This window comes from Dermacentor albipictus, chromosome 7 (genome assembly GCF_038994185.2).
Source record: "Dermacentor albipictus isolate Rhodes 1998 colony chromosome 7, USDA_Dalb.pri_finalv2, whole genome shotgun sequence".
Lineage (NCBI taxonomy): Eukaryota > Metazoa > Arthropoda > Arachnida > Ixodida > Ixodidae > Dermacentor > Dermacentor albipictus.
In genome coordinates, this window is record NC_091827.1 from 139,571,403 (window position 1) to 139,598,003 (window position 26,601).

Genomic DNA, 26,601 nt, shown 5'->3' on the forward strand with positions numbered 1-26,601 from the left:
AGTTTTGGCAAGTCAAACCCCATAATTAAATTTTCTTTTCAACCACTCGAACTCCGACGACAAGCTGCGGCATGTGTGCCTTAGAAGACACTGCCTGGACTTGGTTTGAGAGCCGGCAATTGACCTTGACTACATTCGACCTGTTCCCCCAGCCCAGCCTGGGGCCGGTCAGCAAGCCCATATGCGAAAAACTAAAAGCAGCACCCGATGGAGGTGCGGTTGCTGTGCGTCGCACTGACGAAGATTGTGCGCCACCGACGAAGACACCGAAAATACTCTCTCAACGACACATCAACGAGACGCCGCCATAACGATGAATCCGCGAAGCATTGAACACACTGTCAAAAAAAGACGATGACGCAACGTTCCAACCATACTTAAAGATTAGGCAGCCGTGACCCAACACCAAGACCAAACTTCAAAGCAAGAAAAAGAACCACCAGCATCGACGTGCTACGCGACGGCCACGCAGTCACCGCTTTGTGGACACAGGAGCCGACTACTCCATCATGTGTAAAGCCAGCCATCGGAAAGTTTAAAAACGTAAGAGTGCATGGTAAGGTCCTCAAATTCGGATAGCTGGAGGACACAAGATAGGTCCCACTGGTATCTGCACGACAACAGTTACGGTTCATGACCAGACCTAGCTTACCAGCTCCGTTACCTTACAACAGTGTTCACGAGACGTCATTCTGGACTTAACCGAATGGAGTAATCATCGACCTGAAGGCTAAATCTATAACGCTTTCCGAAGATCGAGCGATATCGACGAAAGCTCTCGTATCCACCACGCCTTGGGTGTGCTCGAAGATCAAGTGAGCCTCCCACCTCGCTCCAGCAATGTCATTTCCTGCGGTACCGAAACACGTGCTGACTGAGAAGGCGTCATCGAAGGTGATCAGCGTCCACTGTTCGACCGGGCAATAGCGCAGCAAGAGGGATCGCTCGAATGCATGGGGGACCAACGGAAGCGATGGTGACAGACTTCAGCCAGGAGTTCAAACACATAAACACCGGAACGACAACTGCATATATCGAGAAAATTGTGGAAACCAGCAATACGTCTGTCCTTTCGGATTCTGCCGCATCTACATTGACGACCATTATTGTGGAACAAGACTTCGGCACAAATCCAAGCCTACCTATGTGTAAGCACGAACAGGTAAAGGGTGTTCTCCATACGTAAAAACGCTTAATTTCGCACACACACAACGCTAGGGACAAGACACTGAGGTAGAAGACAGGACAAATGCAGACTAAGTACTGGTTTACTGAAGCCGCACAGCACTGCCGCTTCGAATAATACGCATGCCCAAGCCCGATCATATCCGCGTCACTATGGAACACGCCCTCGCTTAGCCACTCTCTACATTCAAAGATCAAGCTACTTCTTGAAAAATACAGTGACGGTTCGCTAACACACCTATCTGTACAACGTCTTGCTATCAATTAAACTTCTCAGAATTTCCATGCCCTTTGGTCCTAAAATTTTCTTTTTGTCAAAACTTGGTTCGCACTTCACACACCACCTGCAATGAACTGGCAGGTGCTTTCCGCTGCCATCTCTGAATGAGTTAGACTGCTCCAATATACGATCAATATTACACTTTCCGGTTTGCCCCCGATAGAACATTCCATAGGTAAGCGGAAACTCGTACACTACCTCTGTTGTCCTTGGTACATACGATCGTCTGTGTGTTATGCCACGTTCATCGTTTTTTGGTTTATCTACGGTAACAAGGGAACATAAACGCGACAACTTGCAGGGCGCTGAAAAATCTCAACACCGAATTTTGGGGCCACCATCTTCATCCCATGCGAAACGTTATGGATCTATGGTATTGGTAGTAACCACAGTGACGGGGCCCGGTACTTTAAAGGGACCCTGAAACGATTTTGGCGATTTTCTACAAACGTACTGAGTCGTTAGAGTAGGTTCTTCTGATCATTAATTGATGCATCTAAGTGCTCTGCGTAAAGCGTGTAATTTATTATAAGGTTTTAAAAATACACATCGCTGCCGATCGCAGCGCACTGCTCGGCGGAATTTTAAGCCGCCCCTACCCATATGATGCAAATAACCCATATTACGTCACATGGGCGAGCTATCTGATTGGCTGACCAGGGCGCGTGGTCGATAATTTTTCCAACTTTATGGTGAACAAATGATGCTCGTAATAGTTGGAATGTTAGTTACTTTGTTTTTGTAAAAAGAAAATAACTTAAAGAGAATACACAAGAATAGTTTTTTAGTACACTTCAGCACTTCCGGCACACAGCAAGTGTCGTCTGCTTGTGTTACAACGTACTCCATTTTGACGAGAGCTCCGCGGTCAGAGTCGGTCTCAGTCTTTTCGCGAGCACTATGATTCGACTTTGTTGCCTTGTGGACTGCAAACCTAGCGACCTGCAAACCGCGAGTCCAGTATTAGGGCAAACGCAAGCGCAAGGGGACAGGGTCTGGCCGCTTGACTGTGCCGGGATGAGCCACGAGATGAGCAGAAGGGCAAATGTGAACGGTCTGCACGGTGCAGCCACCTGGTGGCACAGAGCTCAACCATACACAGTAGCAGCAACGAAGTGTATTCTTTGCTGCTGGTGTGTATTTTTCGCAGGAGTGTAATCATCAACACGTTGATTTATAAATGTTTAAAATGCTTTACACTTGGTTAGAGCAATATTAGCGCTTTGTTTGACTGGTTAAGCGCTGCGCCAGCAAGTGTCTGGACCGTGCAGACCGATCAGGCTGCTCACGTACGTCTACGCTAAAGTTCCTTCATCAGCTTGAGTTTATGCCTCCAGTCATTTGCCGAAATGACCAGCTTGCCTGTTTTTAGCGGAGTACCGGACACGTTCGGCGCTACGACAGAATGCTCGCAACGCACGGTGCTTCGATAGCTCTCGGTCGACGGCCAAGCGGCTAGCGGAGAGGTCTCGCGCGGGAGGGGGCGTGCTCCTAAACAACCGGAAGTGAGCGATGTGACGTCGCATCGTGACGCTGAACCAGTGAAGGCGGAGCTTAGCGCCGCTCGCTCGGCGAGCGAGTTGAGGAGGAAAAGCATAGCTAGGGAGGAGGGTAACTTCTAATCGCTTGCAGCTCCATTAATACGTAACGCTTCACTTAAATTGTGGTGCGAATGTTCTACTTAAGCTGTACCCTACGCGCCTACAAAATTTGTCCGAACCGTTTCAGGGGCCCTTTAACATCTGCACTACAGTGATGGGGCCCGGTACTTTAACATCTGCACTACAGGGACGGGGCCCGGTACCTTAACATCTGCACCACAGTGCTGGTGCCCGGTACTTTAGCATCTGCCCTATAGTGACGGCGCCCGTAACTTTAACAACAACACTATAGCGAAGGGGCCGTCACTATAACGATGTCAGTATTGGGGTGAGGACTTACAGAATCGCCATCTGTCGGAAGCGCCTCACATGGTCTGAGGGATAACGCGGCGCGCTCCGCATTGGTTTGGCTATGGGCGCTAAGTAAAGATACCACGCTGCAGCCCTCCTCGACATTTTTGCAAGTACTCTCGAAATGACAGAAGTATTTCACCTTTAACATAATAATATTGGACAAACATAAAGCACAGAATGGTTTACAGACGCTGTCTCTACCTACTACGTACAGTAAGCTGAGACACTACGCGCGGACGCCGAGATCGATTCTCCCGAACCGGTTTGCGTGAAACGTAGGCAATCGCTGAGATGAAACTATGTGAAATATGTTCTTACAGCGGGCTGGCTGTCTGTGTAACCAAATGTAGCATAACAGAACGGAGCTTCAATGCAGCGTTCGCACGGTTTCGCGGTGACCGACTGCGCGTCTGCATGCATGTCCTCGCATAATATTCCGCTTTCGCTGCGAGCGCCTTTTCCCACCGTGCCGTGAGCTTTATTCTGCAGCATATGAGCATTTGATAATACGCAAGCAACCATTGTTGCACGGACACTACCGGAGCTGTTCAAAAATAAGTTCGTTATAGCTAGGGTCTTCGACGCCTACAAAGACTTGCGATGTCCCGTCGCGATGATTCAGTCTTTCCTTTTTCCTTTCTTTAAAGTCTTGCAAGCTCCAATATCATTATTTCTCGAATTGCATGGAACTGTATGTTTATCGCTTTTCTGAGTGAGAAATAACCGACTGCTCCTTTTTCTTAATCCAGTACAATATTCATTGTCTGGTGCTACACAAGCATGAACATATGCCATGCCTTTTTTAATGTGCTTTTTACCGTTCCCCTTCCATTACAGGGAACTTTCTTTCTTTCTCTCTTTCTTTCGTTCTTTCTTTCTTTCGTTCTTTCTTTCTCACAATCATCATAGGTGTTACAGTGCATAAGCAAAAGATTGTTGGAGTGATATAGGTCCGGATGCGAAATATAATAAACAATCGGTACAAGCATAGGGGGATCAATACAGAGAACGAAAGCAACACATTAGCACATTAAAGACAGATTTTTTTTTACTATGCATACATAAAAATTATCACCAGTTACATAAATTATCAAACCGCAAAGTACAGAACGCCAAGCATGAATACAGGCACCAAATCAGCGATTTATAGCTAATAAATAGAATTTCGGTGCACTGCCGAAATTTTGTTTCTTTTACTTTGGAGAGTATGTTGTTCCACGTCTTAACTCATACAAATTCAAGTAGCCTTTTTCTATATGCATAAGCAGAACCGCCGCCGCGGGTGGGGACTTTAAACTTTCGTTTTCAGCTCGCTTCGGCGCTTCCACGTTATGCTCACACCACGTCACCTCGACGGCGGCGCCAGCTCTTCCAGTGGTGGAGCTCGCCGCCAATAGTGACGGGCCTGTTCGGAGCACGTGCTTCACTAGTCACAAAGGACACCTCATCCCTACACGTAACGCCGGAAGAAGTAAAGAAAGCCTTGGGAGATAAGCAAAGGGGGAAGGCAGCTGGGGAGGATCAGGTAACAGCAGATTAGTTGAAGGATGGCGGACAGATTGTTCTAGAGAAACTGGCCACCCTGTATACGCAATGCCTCATGACCTCGAGCGTACCGCCATCTTGGAAGAACGCTAACATAATCCTAATTCATAAGAAAGGAGACGCAAAAGACTTGAAAAATTATAGACCAATCAGCTTACTGTCCGTTGCCTACAAATTATTTACTAAGGTAATCGCAAATAGAATCAGGAACACCTTAGACTTCTGTCAAGCAAAGGACCAGGCAGGATTCCGTATAGGCTACTCAATAATAGATCATATTCACAGTATCAATCAGGTGATAGAGAAATGTGCGGAATATAACCAACCCTTATATATAGCTTTCATTGATTACGAGAAAGCGTTTGATTCTGTCGAAACCTCAGCAGTCATGGAGGCATTACGGAATCAGGATGTAGACGAGCCGTATTTAAAAATATTGAAAGAAATCTATAGTGGCTCCACAGCCACCGCAGTCCTTCATAAAGCAAGCAACAAAATCCCAATAACGAAAGGCGCCAGGCAGGGAGATACGATCTCTCCAATGCTATTCACAGCATGTTTACAGGAGGTATTCGGAGACCTGGATTGGGAAGAATTGGGGATAAAAGTTAATGGAGAATACCTAAGTAACTTGGGATTCGCTGGTGATATTGCCTTGCTTAGTAACTCAGGGGACCAATTGCAATGCATGCTCACTGACGTGGAGAGGCAAAGCAGAAGAGTGGGTCTAAAAATTAATGTGCAGAAAACTAAAGTAATGTTTAACAGTCTCGGAAGAGGACAGCAATTTACAATAGGTAGCGAGGCACTGGAAGTCATAAGGGAATACTCCTACTTGGGGCAGGGAGTGACGGCGGATCCGGTTCATGAGACGGAAATAATCAGAAGAATAAGAATGGGCTGGGGTGCGTTTGGCAGGCATTCTCAGATCATGAACAGCAGGTTGCCATTATCGCTCAAGAGAAAAGTATATTATAGCTGTGTCTTACCAGTAATCACCTACGGGGCAGAAACCGGGAGGCTTACGAAAAAAGTTCTACTCAAATTGATGACGACGCAACGAGCTATGGAAAGAAGAATGATAGGTGTAACGTTAAGGGATAAGAAAAGAGCAGATTGGGTGAGGAAACAAACGCGAGTTAATGACATCTTAGCTGAAATCAAGAAAAAGAAAAGGGCATGGGCAGGACATGTAATGAGGAGGGAAGATAACCGATGGTCATTAAGGGTTGCGGACTGGATCCCAAGGGAAGGGAAGCGTAGCAGGGGGCGGCAGAAAGTTAGGTGGGCGGATGAGATTAAGAAGTTTGCAGGGACAGCATGGCCACAATTAGTACATGACCGGGGTTGTTGGAGAAACATGGGAGAGGCCTTTGCCCTGCAGTGGGCGTAACCAGGCTGATGATGATGATGGTCATGATGATGATGATGATAATAATGATGATGATGATATGCATAATGTACAGGAGGCAGCTTGACAGTTCCTGCGGCAGTACTGATAGAACGTGAAAAAAATTATGGACACATGGAAAGGATGATTGCGCTTCACAAGATTGTTTACATAGATAGCTATTTTACGCACACGCATGAGATCGAATGACAATATGTCTAGTTGATTGAACAGTGGCCTGCTGGGTGTATCGGTTCTTTAGTGCGTCTTGATTCTAAATGCCCGCTTTTGTATGCAACCAAATGAACCATAAGAGAATGAAGCTTCAATGCAGTGATCACACGGGTTCGCGGTGCAGAAGGGTGGAAATCCGGGCCAGTTGGTACGTTGTTGAAGAAAAAAAACCAGTCAAAAAACACAAAGGACAAGATGAGAGGTTGACACCACAACTACTGGACTATCAACTGTGCTTTGTTAGAAAATGGCGTAGTCCCAGCAAGGCCAGCAGAGCATGCGCAACCACATCATCGCTAAACACAGATCATGAAAAGACAATATATTGCATCTAACGTGACTGACCTAGAAATGCAAATTCTTTTTTAAGTAAGCGCACCGAGGTTGTACAAATGCAGTCGTCACCTAGTGAACTGATGTAGTACGCTTCCAGGATTTCTCGCACTTCTTTGTCCTTGCCCCTACCAAGAATCGTTACATTGCTGAACAAGGGTAACAGCCAGATTCATTGCAACGGTGAGGCAAGCTTGCCCCGTTATCTGACCCAAGGGAGGAGTAGTGCTCACGCATGCGGTCATTAATACATCGACCAGTTTGGCTTATGTGTGACCGGTGACCGACTGCGCCGTGACCGACTCGTAGTGACCGGCTGCGTATCTGCATGCATGTCCGCGCACAATGTTTCGCTTCCGCTGCGAGCGCGTTTTCGCACCGTGCAGTAAACTTTATGCTGCAGCATATGAGCATTTGACAATACGCAAGTAACTATTGTGACGCGGGCGCAATTATATAGTATCTAGCGTCAACCTGTTCATAGACCAAAGCTTCATGACAGCCGGGAAGCGCGCTCAGGCGTGCGCCTCTGTGCGCGCTTTCTGCTACTCATCGAACATCGCAGTCCGACGCCGTATCAGAAATCTTCCACAGAGAAGTGCTTGGTGCACAACCGAGTTGTAGCCAATGGCTGCTTTCCGGTTCTAACTTTCGCGATCCAAGCTTCACGCAGCTTATTGTCCTGCCGGTATGCCTGAAGGCTTACACCGGGCTCCGTTGTGTACGTCTGGCGCTGCGGCACCGAGCAGTAGCCTACCATGTTGGGCGCCTTCAAAGGCAGCCACTACCTATTATAGTACTTTAAAGTGTTGTCAAGCACACATACACATAGCGAGAAAACCTCCCCACTGAATCAGAAGCGCCGCCGCGGGTGGGGACTTTAAACTTTCGTTTCCAGCTCGCTTCGGCGCTTCCACGTTATGCTCACACCACGTCACCCCGACGGCGGCGCCAGCTCTTGCAGTGGTGGAGCTCGCCGCCAATAGTGATGGGCCTCTTCGGAGCACGTGCTTCACTAGTCACAAAGGACACCTCATCCCTACACGTATTTCGCCAGTGACAAGAGCAATCTTTTGACTGCACATGTGTCGTTAGCCAGTCGTTTCTTCTCTTGTTATTTTTTTTTGATCCTCCACCTTTCCACACACTTTGTGGCAGTTGCCACGGCCGTATTACGGGGCCACGTATATGTACCTGTCGTTAAGTGATGGAAAACCTCGCTGTTTTACCGAATGGCCCGTTCGACGTACGAGCAACGTGGTCATCTTAAGAAGACCTGCAGGCTGGCATCCCTCAGTACGAAGACGAAAATTGTGTCCAGTTTTTCATAAATTCATCGAGAACTATTGCAGCACCGAAGAAGAAAGGATTGAGAAGAGACGTGGAGCCGGGTCTCAAGTTTGCTGAGATCGAGTGCGTTCGCACTAATGGTGGTCGGAAGTTTACTTCAAGATCAACAGCTGAACGACCAAATCAAAAGCAAGCTTCTTGCTGAATGAACTATAAACTTAAACTACTTCCTTAGTGCGTGACCTTTTATGATTCAGGCGCCGCGGTCGCTCAGTAGCTATGGTGTTGGGCTGCTGAGCACGAGGTCCCGGGATCAAATCCCGGCCACGGCGGCCGCATTTCTATTTAGGCAAAATGCGGAAACACCCGTGTGCTTGGATTTAGGTGCACGCTAAAGAACCCCAGGTGGTCGAAATTTCTGGAGTCCTCCACTACGCCGTGCCTCATAATCAAAGTGGTATTGGCATGCAAAACCCCATAGTTTAAGCTTTCTTATTCACGACCTTCGTTATTACAGGACGACGAAGACCGCCTGCAAAGCCGGAATAAGGTTCCTTACATCCGAAGACGCGTCCATGCCCTTCATGATAAGGCAATCGAAACAGCGCATTACCACATTGTTAGCAAGGTCGGTAACGGGCGGCTGTACAGTATTGTATTGCTAGGGCATGCAGCAAACCATGAAACAATTTCTAATGTTGCAGCGCACCTCCAGCATAGTCGCGTCCCATTATGAAGTAAATGAGTGGCTTCAATTTCCACTGCTTTCATTACAGGGGTGTTATGAACAACTACCACTACAGTGTAAGCTAACTTGGCAGAAGCTCAACGACACTGAGAAGATCTTGTCGCTAGGAGGGTATAAAAAGCTTATCCAGACTAACCTGCGGAGCAATGGAAAGATTGTGCTGCTTCGAGATTTTCGTAATATGCAGGCAGCAGCCGCAAAGAAGCAAATATATGCTAGTGGAACACTGCAGTCCATAGCATCTATTGACAGGCAAGCTGGAGGGACCGCTGACATCTTGGCCAGAGAGGAAGACAACCAGCTCGTTGGGCTGTTTTATCAAGATGAAGACATGAGAAGTACATTTTAAAACTACCCCGAGATAGCATTCATGGATGCTATTCACAAGACTGATGACAGGAGGCTGCCACTGCACTTCATCCGTGTCGAGGAGTCAAATGGGTACACAGAGGTTACCGGATTCTTCCTCTGTGTGTCAGAAGATGAGGAAACATTTCGCTCACTCTTTGATCAATTTCTTGTACTGTCAGGAAGTGAACACATGCTCAGAACTTCTGCAGTGATGACCGACAATGATTTAGCAGAGAAAAAAAATACCTGGAGAAATATTTCCCAATGGATATTTCTACATTTGCCTGTTTCAAGTCCCGCGTACCTTTAAGATAGAAATCACAGCGCAGAAAATGTCCATCATGCCAGCTCTTCGAATTGCAACCCTGGAAAAGGTGCAGTCAATGTATTATGCTAGGGCAAGCGAACAGTACGCGCAATTGCAGCAGAGCGTTCAAAATACCGAGTGTCCTCTGGTGATGGCATACTTCATGAATTGACACCCAATGAGACATGAATGGGTGTCAGGAAAGCAAGGGTCACTGACTTAGGCAATAAGACAAACTATATGGTTGAATTTATTAACCCTTTACTGCACCTTGTTACATTTACGCACCATTTGGATGAACGGCCACAAAACAGAAGCAAAGTCCGTTTGGAGCTGCCTGTACGCGCTGTTGCATTTCCTCGTCATTCGTCTAAAAAACGGCGCCTGTGCTGCCATCTGTGCTCATCGTTTGCATCGTCTAGCAAAACAAACGTGGCGGAGGCTGCATGCGCCCGCGAGCAGTGATACAGGTAAGTTTTGCCAATTGTAAATGTATTTATTCATAAGACAAAGCGCAAAAAATTTCTTACGCTAATGTCCACATCCTACTGACCCTGCAGATGACAAAAAAACTTTGTTATCTCGAAATAGTTTGTTCATGGCGATGGAACGTTGCTATGTTGCGCAAATGCAACAACGTGTACATGGTTTACTTCCTTCCGAAAAGTGAAATGGTTTCCAAACACTTTTATGACCAAGCAATTTCTCCTGACAGTGAAGGCCGCGACCTTTCCAGGAGTGACGAAAACCAAGAGCGTAAGTCCGTCTCGATTCAATATGTGCGCAAGATGTTTTCTGGTCAAATTTCCTTTTTTTTCTTCAAAAGGATGCAGTGCATCCGCACGCTGGCATGTCCGGTCGTTACGGGCAAAACCTTACGTCAGTGACTTGATGTTGTAAATTTTGACGATAATGCGAAAACACTGCATTCTTTCCTGGCTGCACGGGGATCTGCATGACATACTGCACGAAGTGTGGGAGCCACCTGTGCTGCACAAACAAAAACAATTGCTTCTTTTTGTTCCACAATAACACATAACTGCACCAACGATCATCACGTGCAAATAAACATCTGAGTATAAATCGCACTAAGCCCTATTTTTCGTTTTTACCTTCTTTTTATTTTATTTATTATTGATTGATACTGTCAGCCCATGACGGGCTATTACAGGAGTGGATGTAACATACATAAACAGACAAGTGCATTAGTGCGATTGAACAATGCACTAAAAAGAAATAAAAGAAAATGAAGTAGCACTGCTGATTAGAAACACATTAAAAATATAATTACATAGCACAATTTGACTTATTATATCACAATACTACTACAGAACATCAGGGTGCATCAGGCTATATAAGGCAATGTATTGCTTTCAAGAATGCATTAATTGATTTTATTTGGACAATTCAGTCAGGGAAACAGTTCCACTGCTGAATTGCCCTGGAAAAAAAACTATACCTGAAGCAGTCATTGTGCACTGTAGAAGGAGGTATATACATACTGTGTCTGTGTCGTGATGTTTCCTGTGTCTTGATTTGGAAGTACTGGTCGTATCTTATTTTGACATAGTTTTGAATTACTAAGAGCAGGAATTTAAGCCTTTCGTACTCCGTACGTTTTTGAAGAGGTGGAAGCTTTGAAAGTTTACATAATTCAGTCGGAGATTGAAAACGGCGGTATTTATTAAATATGAACCTAGAGGTAAGGCGCTGGACCTTCTCAAGTTTTTGACAGCTACTTTGGGTGTAGGGATCCAATACTATTTTTGCGTACTCAATTACCGGTCTTAGCAAGGTTTTGTAAGCTAAAATTTTAACTTCAGGGGAGGCACAGTGCAGGTTACGTCTTAGCCCCCACAATTATTTGTTGGCTTTTACACAAAGTTCATTTACACGAAGATTCCAACGCAAGTCGGTTGTAAATATATTCCTGTTGTTTACCTCGAGCAAGCTCATGACCATTGATACTGCATGAGAAAATTAAAATACTCTTTTTTTAGAGATTGACATAAAAACCGATTTAGTTGGGTTAAGCTGCATTTGCCACCTACCACATCAGTTCCTAATTTTCTGTAAGTTACGATTAAGGTCGGCCTGATCACCAGGTGACTCTGTTCTCTTGTACAATATGCAGCCGACGGCAAACATTCTTATTGGGGTAGTGATTTCATTTGGCAGATCATTTATAAAAATTAAGAATAAACGGGGCCCTAAGGCGCTACCCTGGGGTATCTCAGATACCACGGGAAATAAACTAGATTGTGATGTCCCAATTGAACATATTCCTCTCTATGTTCAAGGTAGGAAGTGCACCACCGCGTAAGGGAAGAATTTTTGAAAGTAACGCTGATTTTAAGTAAAAGCTTTTTGTGGGACCCCTTGTCAAAGGCCTTTGCAAAGTCTAAGAATATTATATCAGTTTGGCCGACGGCATTAATTGTGCTGGAAAGGTCATGCAGAAGTTCAATGAGCTCAGTGACGGTGCACAAACCTTTCCGAAAGCCATGCTGATCTCGAAAAATTTATTTATGTTCATTTAAATAGGTGAGCATATGCTTTGACACAATGTGTTCTAGCATTTTAGAACAGGTGCTCGTGAGTGATATCGGTCGGTAATTGCTAGTGCCAGAGGTTGAGCCACCTCAATGTATGCGCACAATTTTTGCGCGCTTCCAGGCAGTGGGAAACGAGCCACTAGAAATGGATGATTGAAAAATTAGTGTTAAAACTTGGATGTCCATTCGGCATATCTATAAAGGAATTCATTGGGAATTTTCTCAGGACCGGGACTTTTTTTATATTAACGTGAAGTAACATATTGAAAACGCCCTCTTCTGTAATCTTGATATTCTGAATAGGAAGTCTGTCTGCGTAATCATTGATGGTAGGCAAAATGCCGTCGTCGATGGTAAAGACTGAGGAAAAGAAGCAGTTAAATGCCTCCGCTTGATACTGGCTACTTTTGTCTATGTGCATGCTACACGACTTAGCCGTCGGATTAAAGTACCTCCAAAACTTATCTGGGGCTTCTTTGAGAAATCGTTTCTATGTACAGTTATAAAAGTTATCTTTAGGCGTCTTCAGGTTACGCCGGGGCTTTTTGTCTAAAAGACAAATGTCACGTTTCTGTTCGATACTAGGACGGAGGGTGCAAGCCTTTCGCATATGTTTAAGCTTTCTTTCAGTGTGTATTATTTCCCGAGTTACTCAGGGTTTTTTTTTTCTACACGTTGGGATGTCACCAAACGCAACAAGTTTCGTCAGTTTGCTGTATTGGAACATGTCATGTACTTCCAGAAGAAGGTCGCCGCTTCCCATTTTAGTTACTTTGTAACCAGAACCGATTGCTTCTGTCAGGCATTTTGCGACCACAAACGGGGATGTTGTACGGACTGTCTTGGTATTATTGGACTGTCTTGGTATTACGTGGTACTTGGGAAATATTTCTTTTCGTTTGAAGAGAAAGTTGAAGGTTTCATCGGTGCACCCCCTCTTCAGGGAGCGATGAAGGAGTGTGGGGAAATTTGAAGCCATATATAGGATTACTGTATTCGGTAGGAATGCCCACCCCCCTATCGAACTTCAAACTGGGAACGTCACAGGATTATAAAAATTCTATTCTGCGTACGCCAGCGGTACGTTCCCACTAAAACCTAATATATATATACCCAAGACTGGATATATTAGGCAAGGTTAACCCTTGCCACCAGGAAATAGGAAGTTAAATGAAATGAACAGAAGATAGCAAAGATGGAAAAGTGGGAGAGAAAGACAAAGAATGGAGAGGAGGACAGGAAAAGGCGACTGCTCGTTTCCTCCAGGTGGGTCAGTCTGGAGGTGCTGTCTATGTGAAGCCGAGGCCGAAGATGTGTGTTGCCTCCGCCGGGGGGCCTTAAAGGTCTTAACACCAAGCATCGGCTCAACCCCCAGGATCCCCCTTTCCGCGGACACGGCTAAGCCGCACACAGCTACACGCGGGAGTGTGCAACCCTCATGTGCTCGGGTACGAGGTGTCGCAACACACCAAACGCCTGCTTACGCAGACGCCCCTGCAGGGCCCAAACCATTCTGCAATACAGCCGGACAAGCCACAGGAGGACAGCTGCCTACCACCCGCAGATGAATGGTCTCACGGAGCGCTTGAACAAGACCCTCGCCGACATGCTAGCAATGTACATCGACGTCGAACAGAAGACCTGGGATGCCGTCCTGCCATACGTAACATTCGCTTACAATACGGCGGTGCAAGAAACACAGATCACGCCGTTCAAGTTGGTTTACGGCAGGAACCCGACGACGACACTCGACGCCATGCTGCCGCACGTCACTGACGAAGAGAATCTTGACGTCGCTACCTATCTCCAGCGCGCCGAAGAAGCCCGACAGCTCACCCGCCTACGGATCAAGAAGCAGCAACGTACCGACAGCCGACACTACAACCTCCGACGACGCTTTGTTGAGTACCAGCCCGCTGACCGTGTTTGGATATGGACCCCGATACACCGACAAGGGCTCAGTGAGAAGCTACTGTGACGCTATTTCGGACCCTACAAAGTCATCCGACGTATTGGCGCACTAGACTATGAGGTCGTGCCAGGCGGCATTTCGCACTCACAGCGGCGTGGCGCACGATCTGCAGTGGTCCCCGTGGTGCGCCTTAAACCATTCTTCGAACCATTCTTCGACGAACTTCCTTATTTTGTTGTTTTCTTTGCTACGAGTGCTTTTCTTTATTACTTTCGTTTCTTTGCAGCATTTGTCGATGCATTTTAAGAGGGGGGTAATGACACGTGCACTTATCTTTATCGGGCGACCACGTTTCGCTGCCCAACAAATGCTATCGCATAGCGCGGGACGCACTTGCATGTATCTGAAGTTTCTCGAACGTTATCGACGCTCCTATCCGCTTTCTGTTGTCGCCGAACATTATGTTATCTGATTTCATCGCCTGACGCGAATGGTGTAGAACTTTGTAGAGGGCACGCGGGTCCCGACGATTAGTGTTGAACATTCGACGATTGACGTATAAAAGCCGACGCACTTGACCCATTGATCAGATTTTCGACGATCGCCGACCATGTTCGCTGCTATCGTTGTGCTATAAGTGTAGCCTGTTTTGTGGGCACAGGGTCGCCCAATAAAAGTTAGTTTTGTCCTTCACAGTATTGCTACTGTGTTCTTCAACGTCACCACCATGTGAAAATATCTTTAGAGTGACAGAAATAACTCGGCAATCTATTACTAAGATTAGAACAGAAATTAAACATTTGTATGGATCAACTTGGACATGAAGTTGAAGTAATCCTGAAAAGCATACTTTATCCTGTAAGCAAATGGTATGGTGATAAACATGAGCAGGTGTATGCATAATCTCTAGTACACTGCTAAGAATGCATAAATGTTGTTTAATCATTTTGCTACTACAGTCTGCTCACGTCGCTCTTGCCTTTGTGCTGAAAATCGCTGCCACAGTACATCATTGCTAAATGAGAATCATCATCATGATCAGCCATTTTTTATGTCCACTAAAGAACGAACCCCTCTCTCGGCATCCTTAATTACTCCTATCTTGTGCTAGCTGATTTCAGGCTTTGTATTCACATTTCCTAACGTCATCACACACCTAATTTCCTGTCATCCTTGACTCTGTTCCCCTTGGCACCCATTCTGTAACTTTCATGGACTGCTGGTTGTATGTCCTACACATTGCATAGCCGGCCCAGCTCCATTTCTTCCTTTATTGTCAACTCGTATAGTGACCCCACCGCCTGCCTTCCTCTTAACATTAGACCTAACTTTTCCTTCCATCGCTCATTGTACGTTCCTTCACATCAACTCACGCTTGTTTATTAACCTCCACGTTTGTATCCCATGTATTAGTACCACTTGTATTCAATGTTTTCACACTTTTCTTTCATTGGTAGCACTAACCGGGCAGTCATGACTTGGTAATGCCTGCCATAATGCCTGCCTTACCGGATTTTTATTCTTCTGTAACTTTTCTTGATCGGGTTCCCTTGTGAGTAACGGCATAGATACACATATTCTTGCAAATATTCTAGAAGCTCACTGCCAATCATGTAATGGAAATGACTTCTTATTCTGTTTCTATAGTTAAAGGAACTACCCGTCATGATGGTGGAGTGGCTTTTGCGTTGCTCTGCTAAGCCCAAGTGCGTGAGATCGCCTCTCGGCTGCAAAATGAAAAACCGGTTCACTATGCACTGGGTGGCCATTAAGCAGCCCCAGGTGCTCAAAATTAACCTGGAGCCTAGGCATAGCATAGGCATTTCGCTTTGAGAGCTATGCTTAAATGCAATAAGCGGTGTCACCTGACATCAAAGCTCCTGCTTTCAGTGGCCTTTCATTTAGCATTAATTCTAAATGGCTGCACAAGGTATACTTATTTTACAAGCTGTGATCAATTATGGTGAATTATTTGTTTTGTTACTTATATGCAGGAAAGCTAGTATATACATGCTGAAACATTGCTTATTGTCCTTCAAAACAATCGCCTCCCACGGTTCTTCACTTTTAAGAATGCTTATATAGATATCCCACACTTTGGGCTGTGTCTGTACAACATATCCGCTTCACATTGAGAGGAAGATTTAACTGAGGAAAATCAGCGAAGGTAGATTGAAGCAACAGACCGCTAGCCTGCTATCTGTTAAGGGCGAAGGAGATGTGCGCACGGCAGCAAATGCATTGAAAACGTGTGATAAAGTTCTACTTGCTCTTAGCATGGCTGTCGATGCTCAAATGTAATTCTAGCGTTGGAGAAACATTGGTTAATCCTTCTTTCATAGGAATCACTCATAACATGAAAGTGAAACATGTCTTACGACATTTTCCCATGAACTTCACTGCCTTTCTGCTGCACTTACCAGCATTGGTAATTGGCTGCATTAAAGGCGAAGCAGTAGGCGGCAATCAAACGTTAAAGGGAATCCATGCGACGAAACTGCGTCGTTACCGCAGACAGTATGAGCACAATGCTTAAAGAATATCAAAATAGTGCCATCTCCTTGGGTGCGAGAAAGCGAGCCTCGTCTTTTGAGGACATTTCCGTGATGCTCGTACATGCTAGATTTCTTGAATCCCAGTAAAACATTTTTCATGTTAGGAAAAGTGCAACAGACCCTCCATCACTCTGTATATTTCTTTATTAACTGCAGCAACTCAATCTGCAAGTCGAGTAGCCGTTCTTGCGGCTCTTTCCTCAAGAATTTTGCTATATTGAGGGCCATGTGATAATACTCGTCCTCTAAAGGGCAAGCCTGTAGGATTTTGGACAGTTCGCCCATTTCAGTCACAAGAGCGTCTTCACTTGGCCTCCTCTTTTTTTTGCAGTCTTTGGCTAGCAGTTCCCTGCTGACTTGGGGCAGCCGCTCCTTGTGCTGGTGACCTCAAGGCTGGTGCCGTAGACGACGTCGAAGCTGGTGTCGTACATGACGTGGAGACTGGCGAGACTTGTGACACTGACACCAAGTCTGACAGGTCAGAAATGTCTGATTGTGCATCCAAATCTTGGTCTTTCAACTGGGCAATGCCCATTAAAATTTTTTCAGCACTACTGTGCTGCTGGCTCGCATTGAGTGGCTCACTTGTGTCCAGCTGCTGGCTCACCTCTCTTGGGCTTGCAGGCTCTACATAATTGCCTGAAGTGTTGCACATAAGAAAAAGTGCATGTTTTCTATGTTGTGACGTTTTGTAACATTGCAATAAAACAAAGTGAAACCATTTCAGTGTTTTTCTTGCTTTTCATTAAAATTATTACCTCACACATTGTAAAGCTGTTATGAACAAGACTAGCACTTTCATAATGTTAAAGTTATTCACTATTGTAATCCGTTTACCATGCATTGTGCAATAGTGAGAAATGCTAAAGAAAAATATAAGTAAAGGTGCATCAAAATATTTTCGTGCATGTCAGTGTATCTGTAAAAGAAAATATATATTCCTTGCAAAGTGTCTAATCGCAGTAAAATGCCATACTAGAAGTAACTTCTATTAGTCAGCAATTTGGTAAGCATACATGAAACCTTGCCATGCTCATGATATTCATGATTTCAGGTAATGACTACGATCGAAGCTGCACCAAATGCTATAACATGGAGATGTGAAAACCCTTGCCATTAGTTGTGTACAAATGGAATTGCACTGTGATAACTCCAAAAACTACAAATTTCACCGCCTAGGCATGTGGTATTTACAATCAAGGCCACCTTTATATTGCAGCTTGCTTGCATACACGTTGAATTGCTAACTTTCCCCCTCATTTTGTTTACTTCGGCGAGCAGGCGGGGGTATCAGCATACCCAAGAAGAGGGATGTAGCAACACCGAGCACAAGCCCCTCCCCACCATTCCCCTACCCTGATTGATTGCCGGACCCTGTTCCCCTCGTAATTTCTGACTGCACCACTGGTGCATATCCAAGCACAGGATGGCCCCCTTTCTTTGTACGCGCCTCCACCGCGAAAACCGCTTATTCCGCTTTGAAATTTGTTACATTTAAATGCCCATTACCATCGTTCATAGCAGTAGGCTTAGCCAAGTATATCTCAAAATTATGAGCCGGTAAAAGGCTTACTATCTCGCTCTACGATGAGGTTAATTGTCCTTTCGGAAGAAACAAGCACGTCATCTCACTGACATAGACGTAATCAAGGTGGGTTTCCTTTTGCCAGCAAAATGTTCGCAACAACAATAATGTCAAGATTGCGGTCTCGTCACCATGGTGTCTTTTAAAAACAGTAACAGCTCAAAAACGGGCCATGCCGTGTCGACAGACTCGACATCGTCGGCGCCAGCGTCACTCTTTTGTGCCTTCATGCGGCTGTTGAAAATGCGGCGAAACTTGTCACGCAGCGATTTCCACCGCTTTTGGACCAACTCCAGTCCCACTGCACAGAGAAATGCAACACTGCTTAGTAAACGATTATTCACGTGGAAGCTGCAAAATCGCGTGCTTACCTTAAATGTTGACATCTTGCAGGACGGAGGCCGTCACTTCGTCCCACAGTGCCGCTTTGATGTTGCGGTCCTTGTGCTGTTCCACAATGGTTGCCGACGTTGAACTTCGGCGATTAAATTTTCATTGTTAATGCAGCCGTCACGGCTGAAGATTTCCGCACCTGCCATGAAGAACGTCGATCTCAACGCGCACAGCCAATAAGGAGGTGTTGAAGCAGCTTGCCCGGCTTGCCTGAACGTCGCGCGAAGCGTCGTTCCGGAAGTGGCGTTGGCTCGCCGTGGTCATGTGAGGTGCGTCATGCTACTGACGTGAGCGACAGCTTCCGGCGCGGGCGCAAAAATCCTAGCTGTTGTAGATCTTCACGCCGTCGAGCGTCGACACACGAAACAGCCTCCGCGCCTCACGTACAGTCGTAAAATTTATGAGCGTGAACACGGGAAAGCGTGCCGAACTGTACAATCAGCGCAGTCTAGCGCTCGCTGGCAGTAATTTCGCGAACGAGATATTCGCGGCTAAGGCTGTTAGATTAGCGGATGCACTCCCTGCCACGAATGCGGTGTGTTGTCCCTTCTAGACCCGCAATCTGCTGCGTTAGCTATCTGAAACACGTGGTGATAACAGGTCAAGAAAGGCGCACTGATATGAACCCTACATGCCGAGCGCGTAACGATAAGAATACTGACGTGTTGTCCAAATCTGGAGTTTTTGTGCTTTTGTTTACAGCGCAGCTCTTATGCGCCCGTCCTTTGGTTTAACCGCGCCGCCGTCGGCGTTCCCGGTGTAACCGAGCGAAAGGGCCCGTGCAACTAAAAACGGCCGAAAGAAGAGCTCTGCGTCGCTCGCTGGTTGAGACGTTTGTGATTGGTTGAATTTCTTGATCATAAAATAAAACACACATGCTTTGATAACGCTGATACAGTTTTGCGTATAAAAACATTCCTTGAGCGGTTTTCTTTCACTTCTTCGGGAGCCACACCATGGCGCGTGTACCCGACGAAGAGCGACGGCACATCATTGACCTAGCGTTGAAAGAATACAGCCAATGGTCTATTGCGGCCATGACCGGCCGACCGCTCAAGACTGTCAACAGAATATGTCAAGCCTATAAGACAGAAGGAAGAATCGGCGATGCTCCACACCGGCGCCGACCAAGAGCAACGACGGAAGAGGAGGATCAATTGATCGTTACGGCTGTGGCAGACGATCCTTTTCAGACAGCGAATGAAATCATGGAAAATATCGGAGTCAATGCCCACCCAGCCACTGTGCGGAACCGGCTGAAAGAAGCGGGCTTGCACAGTCGCGTCGCCGCACAGAAGCCCTTCCTCAACAGTACGCACAAGACCAAGCGACTCCAGTTTGCAGAACAACACGCGTCCTGGACGTCTGAGGAGTGGAAAAGAGTAATATTTACAGATGAATCCACCTTTTGCACCAAACAATCCCAAAGGAAGAGAGTCTGGCGGCTAGAAAACGAGAGGTGATGCTTGCATTTGTATATTATTTCCCGTTGAGTAGTCTCAATAGAATTATCCTAAATGTAGGAGGAGGAAGAGGAGAAAAGCTTCACGCAATCAATGGCTTCTTAATTAACGGTGTCGACTGCAGTTCGAAATTGAAATCTTCGGCTGCAAATGCTAGAATGAGTTTAGTGTTCGCCAGTCTCATTCAAGAAGCTTTATATCCTCTTTGCACATTTGTGCTTATTGTCCGTGCGCGCACTCTTTATTTGCAGGCACCATCCGACCAATATTCAAAGCGTAGCCGCGAGCGGCCGCACAACAGTAAATACCTGGGGAGCCCTCTCGCATCTCGGACTGGGACCGCTGGTCCGTATCGAGGGCCACTTGACATCCGCCCGTTACAGCGAACTTCTAAAGGACGTTATGCTGCCTTACGCTCGCCAAGGACCCTTTCCCAACGGCAGTTTCATCTTTCAACAGGACCTTTCCCCTATACACACGTCTCGCCGTGTCAAGGAGCTGCTGGAAGACGAAAGTGTAGAGGTCCTGCAGTGGGCTCCAAAAAGTCCTGACCTGAATATTATAGAGAATGTTTGGGGGCGGATGAAGCAACGCTTGGTGCGGCGTCCGCTTCAAAGTACGAATGCTGACGGCCTTTGGCAAGCGGTGCAAGAAGAATGGGAGCGGCTCCGTGAAGATGGCGCATTTGTTGCCTCCCTCTACTCTTCTTTACCGAAGAGGATGGCTGATGTCATTCGCCTAAAAGGCTGTGCAACTCGCTACTAGAAGCAGGCGAAAATGTTCACAGTTACCTTAAGTGCAGGATGCTTTCCACAGTTCTCGCTGTAGTGCGAGTAGCAGTTGATTTTTGCTAAATTCTTCTTTCTCCTCCACTCTCAATAAAATGATTCTCCTAACCGCAAACTGTGCAGTGCTTGTGTTTTGTCTTTGACATATATGCACGCAAACTAGTCAGTAGTGTTTTACTTGAAAACATATCTGTATATATAAAATATATTCACACATAAGAGAACGCAAAACGTGAGCGTCTTTGCAGACTTAGCTTATGGTCAATTTTTCACACAACTGAAGCCACTACAATGCGAAATATTGAGAGAAGCAGCAATGGCATTCCTCAAGATGTCAAAACGTATCTTTAGTTGTAGTAGTGCATGACTGTTGAAGGCGCCACCTCGATGAAACCACTGGTAAAGGTTATTTTAAAACGTAATTTTATTGTTTTCTTTTCGCACCCGGAAAGTCGATCTGCAATTATAAGGTATACCGTACTCCACTATTGAGAATATCTGAGCGGCGATGAAATGGTAATAACATCAAAATGACCATATGCATAGGTTTCCTTGCCATTGGTTACAAATTCGCACGCCCAAGATCCAGGCACTCCTTTTAGAAAGGAACACATGTTGCTTTAGCGGCTGGGAACCCGCATCAGATTATCGCTTTGCGCATGCATGGGAAAGTGACAGCCGCTTAGTACCCGCGCCTTTGTTATCAGTTATCCGTTATCGCTGTGCGAAGTAGACAGTGAGCGGGAGCTGACTGGGAGTGCATCCGCTGATCTAACAGCCTTAGCCGCGAACATCTCGTTCGCGAAGTTACTGCCAGCGTGCGCTAGACTGCGCTGATTGTACAGTTTGGCACGCTTTCCCGTGTTCACGCTCATAAATTTTACGACTGTACGTGCCCAGACCTGGTGCGGCGCGTGCGGACGCATTGGAACGCGTACGTCTGGTTGAGCCTTTAGAGACGGGTCGTCGGTGCATAGGGGAAAGCGACTGGTGATGTGGGGAGGATGACCGGAAGCGTTCGAAGCAAGTGTGGCGATCCGTCTGGGAGCAAGCTGGTGATGGGTGGAAGGGTCCGTAAGGCGCATTTAGATCAGATGGCACGCAGGGCGCTCGTCGATCGTCATCGAACGCCTGCGATCAGCGGCGGCAGAACCTTGCCACATGACCGGCTTACCTACATGCAAAGCATGTAGGGCGATTGTCTGGCGTACGCCACGGGTTAGCGACGGCAGTGGTGGTCTGAGGGACGGGATGGGGAGGGCGGTGCACAGGCTGCTGGAAGCCACCTACGTGCACACTGCGAGGGGCGATCGCAGCAACCGTCGCATAAGTAAGCGGTGTAGCCACGACATCCTGCTGGTGAACAGCCGGTAGCGCTTCCGCAACCTCTTCATGGATCACGTTGCGGAGATGAGAGGGCAAAGTGCTGGCAGACTCCTGAGTGACGGACACCATAGATAGCTGTCGTGCGACTTCGCTAAATCCTTGATTTGGGTTATCAAGGAGGCTTGTTCGGGGCCGGTGGCCAGGCTGGAGTGTGACATCGCATTTGGTGTGGGATGTTGCCTTGTCAGAGCGCGCAGCTTACGTAATTGATCATAGCTCGGACACAAGCTGATAACGTTACCAACTGTGCGCGGTTATTTGGCCAGAAGCATCTGGAACGCGTCATCATCAAGTCCCTTCATGACGTGCTTGATCTTTTGCGCTTCCGCCACGCACCTGCACAAATCGAGGACGTCTTCTGTACAGCTGGTTAATGTCTCATCCGGGTCCGGTGCGTGTGTACGCAAACGATGCTTGGCTCGGAGTTTCCTCACGGCCGGTCGGTCAAGTAGTTCTGTTATCGACGTCTAGAACGCCGACCACGTTCGGATAGCCCTCTCATGATTTCTGAACCAGTAACTGGCCATGTCCGCGAGGTGGAACGATACGTAAGCCAACTTGTCCGAGTCATTCCAATTGTTGTGAACGCTCACCCATTCGTAGGACGACAGCCACTCTTCAACGTTGTTGTCATCGGTTCCTCTGAAGATCGGAGGCTCCCGCTGGCGAACGGTGCTAGCGCAAGGGATGGGTGGCCATGGAAGAGTCTGCTGGTCGGCGTCTGGCATGACAGAGGGTAGCGTCCAAGAACGGAGTTCCAGGATGGTAGATTGCAACGTTACTCCACACCTCCAACAAATATCAAGGAGATTTATTGAGGTTTCTAACGACAGCCCGCTGTAGCATGCACCGAGCACAGTCCCCTAGCACGAGCCTCTGCCGCGGCACTTGATGCGGCATGCTGCCGATGCTGCTGACCTTGCGCTCACGTTCGCTATCTTCCTTACTATATATAAATATACAAGTATACGCATACTAGAGGAAGGTTTTCGCGCCAGGCCCACAGGTACAATATTCAAAGAAAAAAAAAGACGAACGATAAAGCTTATATGTTTAGTGGTGATTCGGTCGCAGGACCCGCCGTCATGGTAATGAATCATCCCGACGAAGGCCGGTCCTCTGGTCGAAAGGTCAGTAAAAATATATGCAATAAAGTTCGTCTGCTTTCATTGTTTGAATATTATATATATATATATATATATATATATATATATATATATATATATACGAGAGGAAAGGGGGTTAACCGAGGGACCCGATATTTATTAGTCTATAATGAGAAGCCAACAAACACTGACACCAAGTACAACATAGGGGAAATTGCATGTGCTTAATAAATGAAACAAAGTAATGATAAATTAATGCGAATTAAAGTGGATGAAAAAACAACTTGCCGCAGGTGGGAACCGAACCCACAACCTTCGCATGTCGCGTGCGACGCTCTACCAATTGAGCTACCGCGGCGGCGTTTCCCCATCCACTTTCTTGGGTATTTATGTGTACTAATAGAACCCTGGGAGTGTTAGCCAGCGCCCCCACTCACAGACCTTGGCGGCGGACGTAGAACGTCTTTTTTGCCGCGGGCGTCACGACAACGTGATCTTTTCGGGTGAAGGCAACTGGTCAATAAACCCACATATGCTACCTGAAGGCATCAATGTTGCCGGATTCGAGACCCTCGTTATGTAATAAAAGAGAAGAAAGGGGGTTAACCGAGGGACCCGATATTTATTGGTCTATAATGAGCAGCTAACAAACCCTGACACCAAGTACAACATAGGGGAAATTGCATGTGCTTAATAAATGAAATAAAGTAATGAGAAATTAATGGAAATTAAAGTGGATGAAAAAACAACTTGCCGCAGGTGGGAACCGAACCCACAACCTTCGTATGTCACGTGCGATGCTCTACGAATTGAGCTACCACGGCGGCGTTTCCCCATCCACTTTCTTGGGTATTTATGTGTACTAGTAGAACCTTGGGACTGTTAGCCAGCGCCCCCACTCACAGACCTTGGCGGCGGACGTAGAACGTCTTTTTTGCCGTGGGCGTCACGACAACGTGATCTTTTCGGGTGAAGACAACTGGTCAATAAACCCACATATGCTACCTGAAGGCATCAATGTTGCCGGATTCGAGACCCTCGTTATGTAATAAACGAGAAGAAAGGGGGTTAACCGAGGGACCCGATATTTATTAGTCTATAATGAGAAGCCAACAAACACTGACACCAAGTACAACATAGGGGAAATTGCATGTGCTTAATAAATGAAACAAAGTAATAAATTAATGGGAATTAAAGTGGATGAAAAAACAACTTGCCGCAGGTGGGAACCGAACCCACAACCTTCGCATGTCGCGTGCGACGCTCTACCAATTGAGCTACCGCGGCGGCGTTTCCCCATCCACTTTCTTGGGTATTTATGTGTACTAATAGAACCCTGGGGGTGTTAGCCAGCGCCCCCACTCACAGACCTTGGCGGCGAACGTGGAACGTCTTTTTTGCCGCAGGCGTCACGACAACGTGATCTTTTCGGGTGAAGGCAACTGGTCAATAAACCCACATATGCTACCTGAAGGCATCAATGTTGCCGGATTCGAGACCCTCGTTATGTAATAAACGAGAAGAAAGGGGGTTAACCGAGGGACCCGATATTTATTGGTCTATAATGAGCAGCTAACAAACACTGACACCAAGTACAACATAGGGGAAATTGCATGTGCTTAATAAATGAAATAAAGTAATGAGATATTAATGGAAATTAAAGTGGATGAAAAAACAACTTGCCGCAGGTGGGAACCGAACCCACAACCTTCGTATGTCACGTGCGATGCTCTACCAATTGAGCTACCGCGGCGGCGTTTCCCCATCCACTTTCTTGGGTATTTATGTCTACTAGTAGAACCCTGGGAGTGTTAGCCAGCGCCCCCACTCACAGACCTTGGCGGCGGACGTAGAACGTCTTTTTTGCCGCGGGCGTCACGACAACGTGATCTTTTCGGGTGAAGACAACTGGTCAATAACCCCACATATGCTACCTGAAGGCATCAATGTTGCCGGATTCAAGACCCTCGTTATGTAATAAACGAGAAGAAAGGGGGTTAACCGAGGGACCCGATATTTATTGGTCTATAATGAGCAGCTAACAAACACTGACACCAAGTACAACATAGGGGAAATTGCATGTGCTTAATAAATGAAATAAAGTAATGAGAAATTAATGGAAATTAAAGTGGATGAAAAAACAACTTGCCGCAGGTGGGAACCGAACCCACAACCTTCGTATGTCACGTGCGATGCTCTACCAATTGAGCTACCGCGGCGGCGTTTCCCCATCCACTTTCTTGGGTATATATGTGTACTAATAGAACCCTGGGAGTGTTAGCCAGCGCCCCCACTCACAGACCTTGGCGGCGGACGTGGAACGTCTTTTTTGCCGCAGGCGTCACGAGAACGTGATCTTTTCGGGTGAAGGCAACTGGTCAATAAATCCACATATGCTACCTGAAGGCATCAATGTTACCGGATTCGAGACCCTCGTTATGTAATAAACGAGATGAAAGGGGGTTAACCGAGGGACCCGATATTTATTAGTCTATAATGAGAAGCCAACAAACACTGACACCAAGTACAACATAGGGGAAATTGCATGTGCCTAATAAATGAAATAATGTAATGATAAATTAATGGAAATTAACGTGGATGAAAAAATTTCCATTAATTTATCATTACTTTATTTGATTCATTAAGCACATGCAATTTCCCCTATGTTGTACTTGGTGTCAGTGTTTGTTAGTTTCTCATATATATATATATATATATATATATATATATATATATATATATATATACACATATATATATATATATATGCGTGTGTGTGTGTCTGTGTGTGCGTGTGTGGGTGTTATTCATCACAAATAAATATTTGAGCTGCTCTTTAAATGCTCTGCAAAAACCACCGACAGCTCGCTTACCTTCGGCGAAAAGAGCCCGGAAAAAAGCCCTTAGAAAATCCCCGAGTGCCATGATAACGTACGTTTCTCTGAAACATAAGGTGGTGACGCGCTTTCATCAAGGAACGTTGAAACATGGGGCGAATTGATTTCTTGAAAATTTAAATAATTTGGCGCAAACATCGACGAGAATTGTCCGTTTTGCAGAACGTTCATTTCAATATCTTTCCGGGTGGCGTAGCTAGTATTGAGTAAGTTTCATAAATGTCATTGGCACCAATCGAAGACACTTAGTCAAGTGTTCGACGACAACTCATCCGGTGAGGAAACATAAGTGTGCCAAAAAATGTTCACTCACGAAGAATGAAATAAAAATAAAGAACCGACG

General features: G+C 46.3%; 1 protein-coding gene, 2 non-coding genes and 1 pseudogene across 3 annotated transcripts in view; 1 reads left to right on the forward strand and 3 right to left on the reverse strand.

Moving 5' to 3' along the window:
- The window catches only part of LOC139047299 (uncharacterized), a 1,527,628-nt gene that overhangs the window by 175,616 nt on the left and 1,325,411 nt on the right, over positions 1-26,601 (reverse strand). Inside the window, exon 23 of the mRNA XM_070521114.1 lies at positions 26,235-26,302. Within this exon, the coding sequence (XP_070377215.1) occupies positions 26,235-26,302 (68 nt within the window). The remainder of the gene's footprint in view (positions 1-26,234; positions 26,303-26,601) is intronic.
- LOC139047477 (uncharacterized) lies at positions 72-9,841 on the forward strand (annotated as a pseudogene).
- On the reverse strand, positions 25,042-25,114 carry TRNAS-UGA (transfer RNA serine (anticodon UGA)). The gene has a single exon. It is a non-coding gene; the product is annotated as a tRNA-Ser (tRNA).
- On the reverse strand, positions 25,508-25,580 carry TRNAS-UGA (transfer RNA serine (anticodon UGA)). The gene has a single exon. It is a non-coding gene; the product is annotated as a tRNA-Ser (tRNA).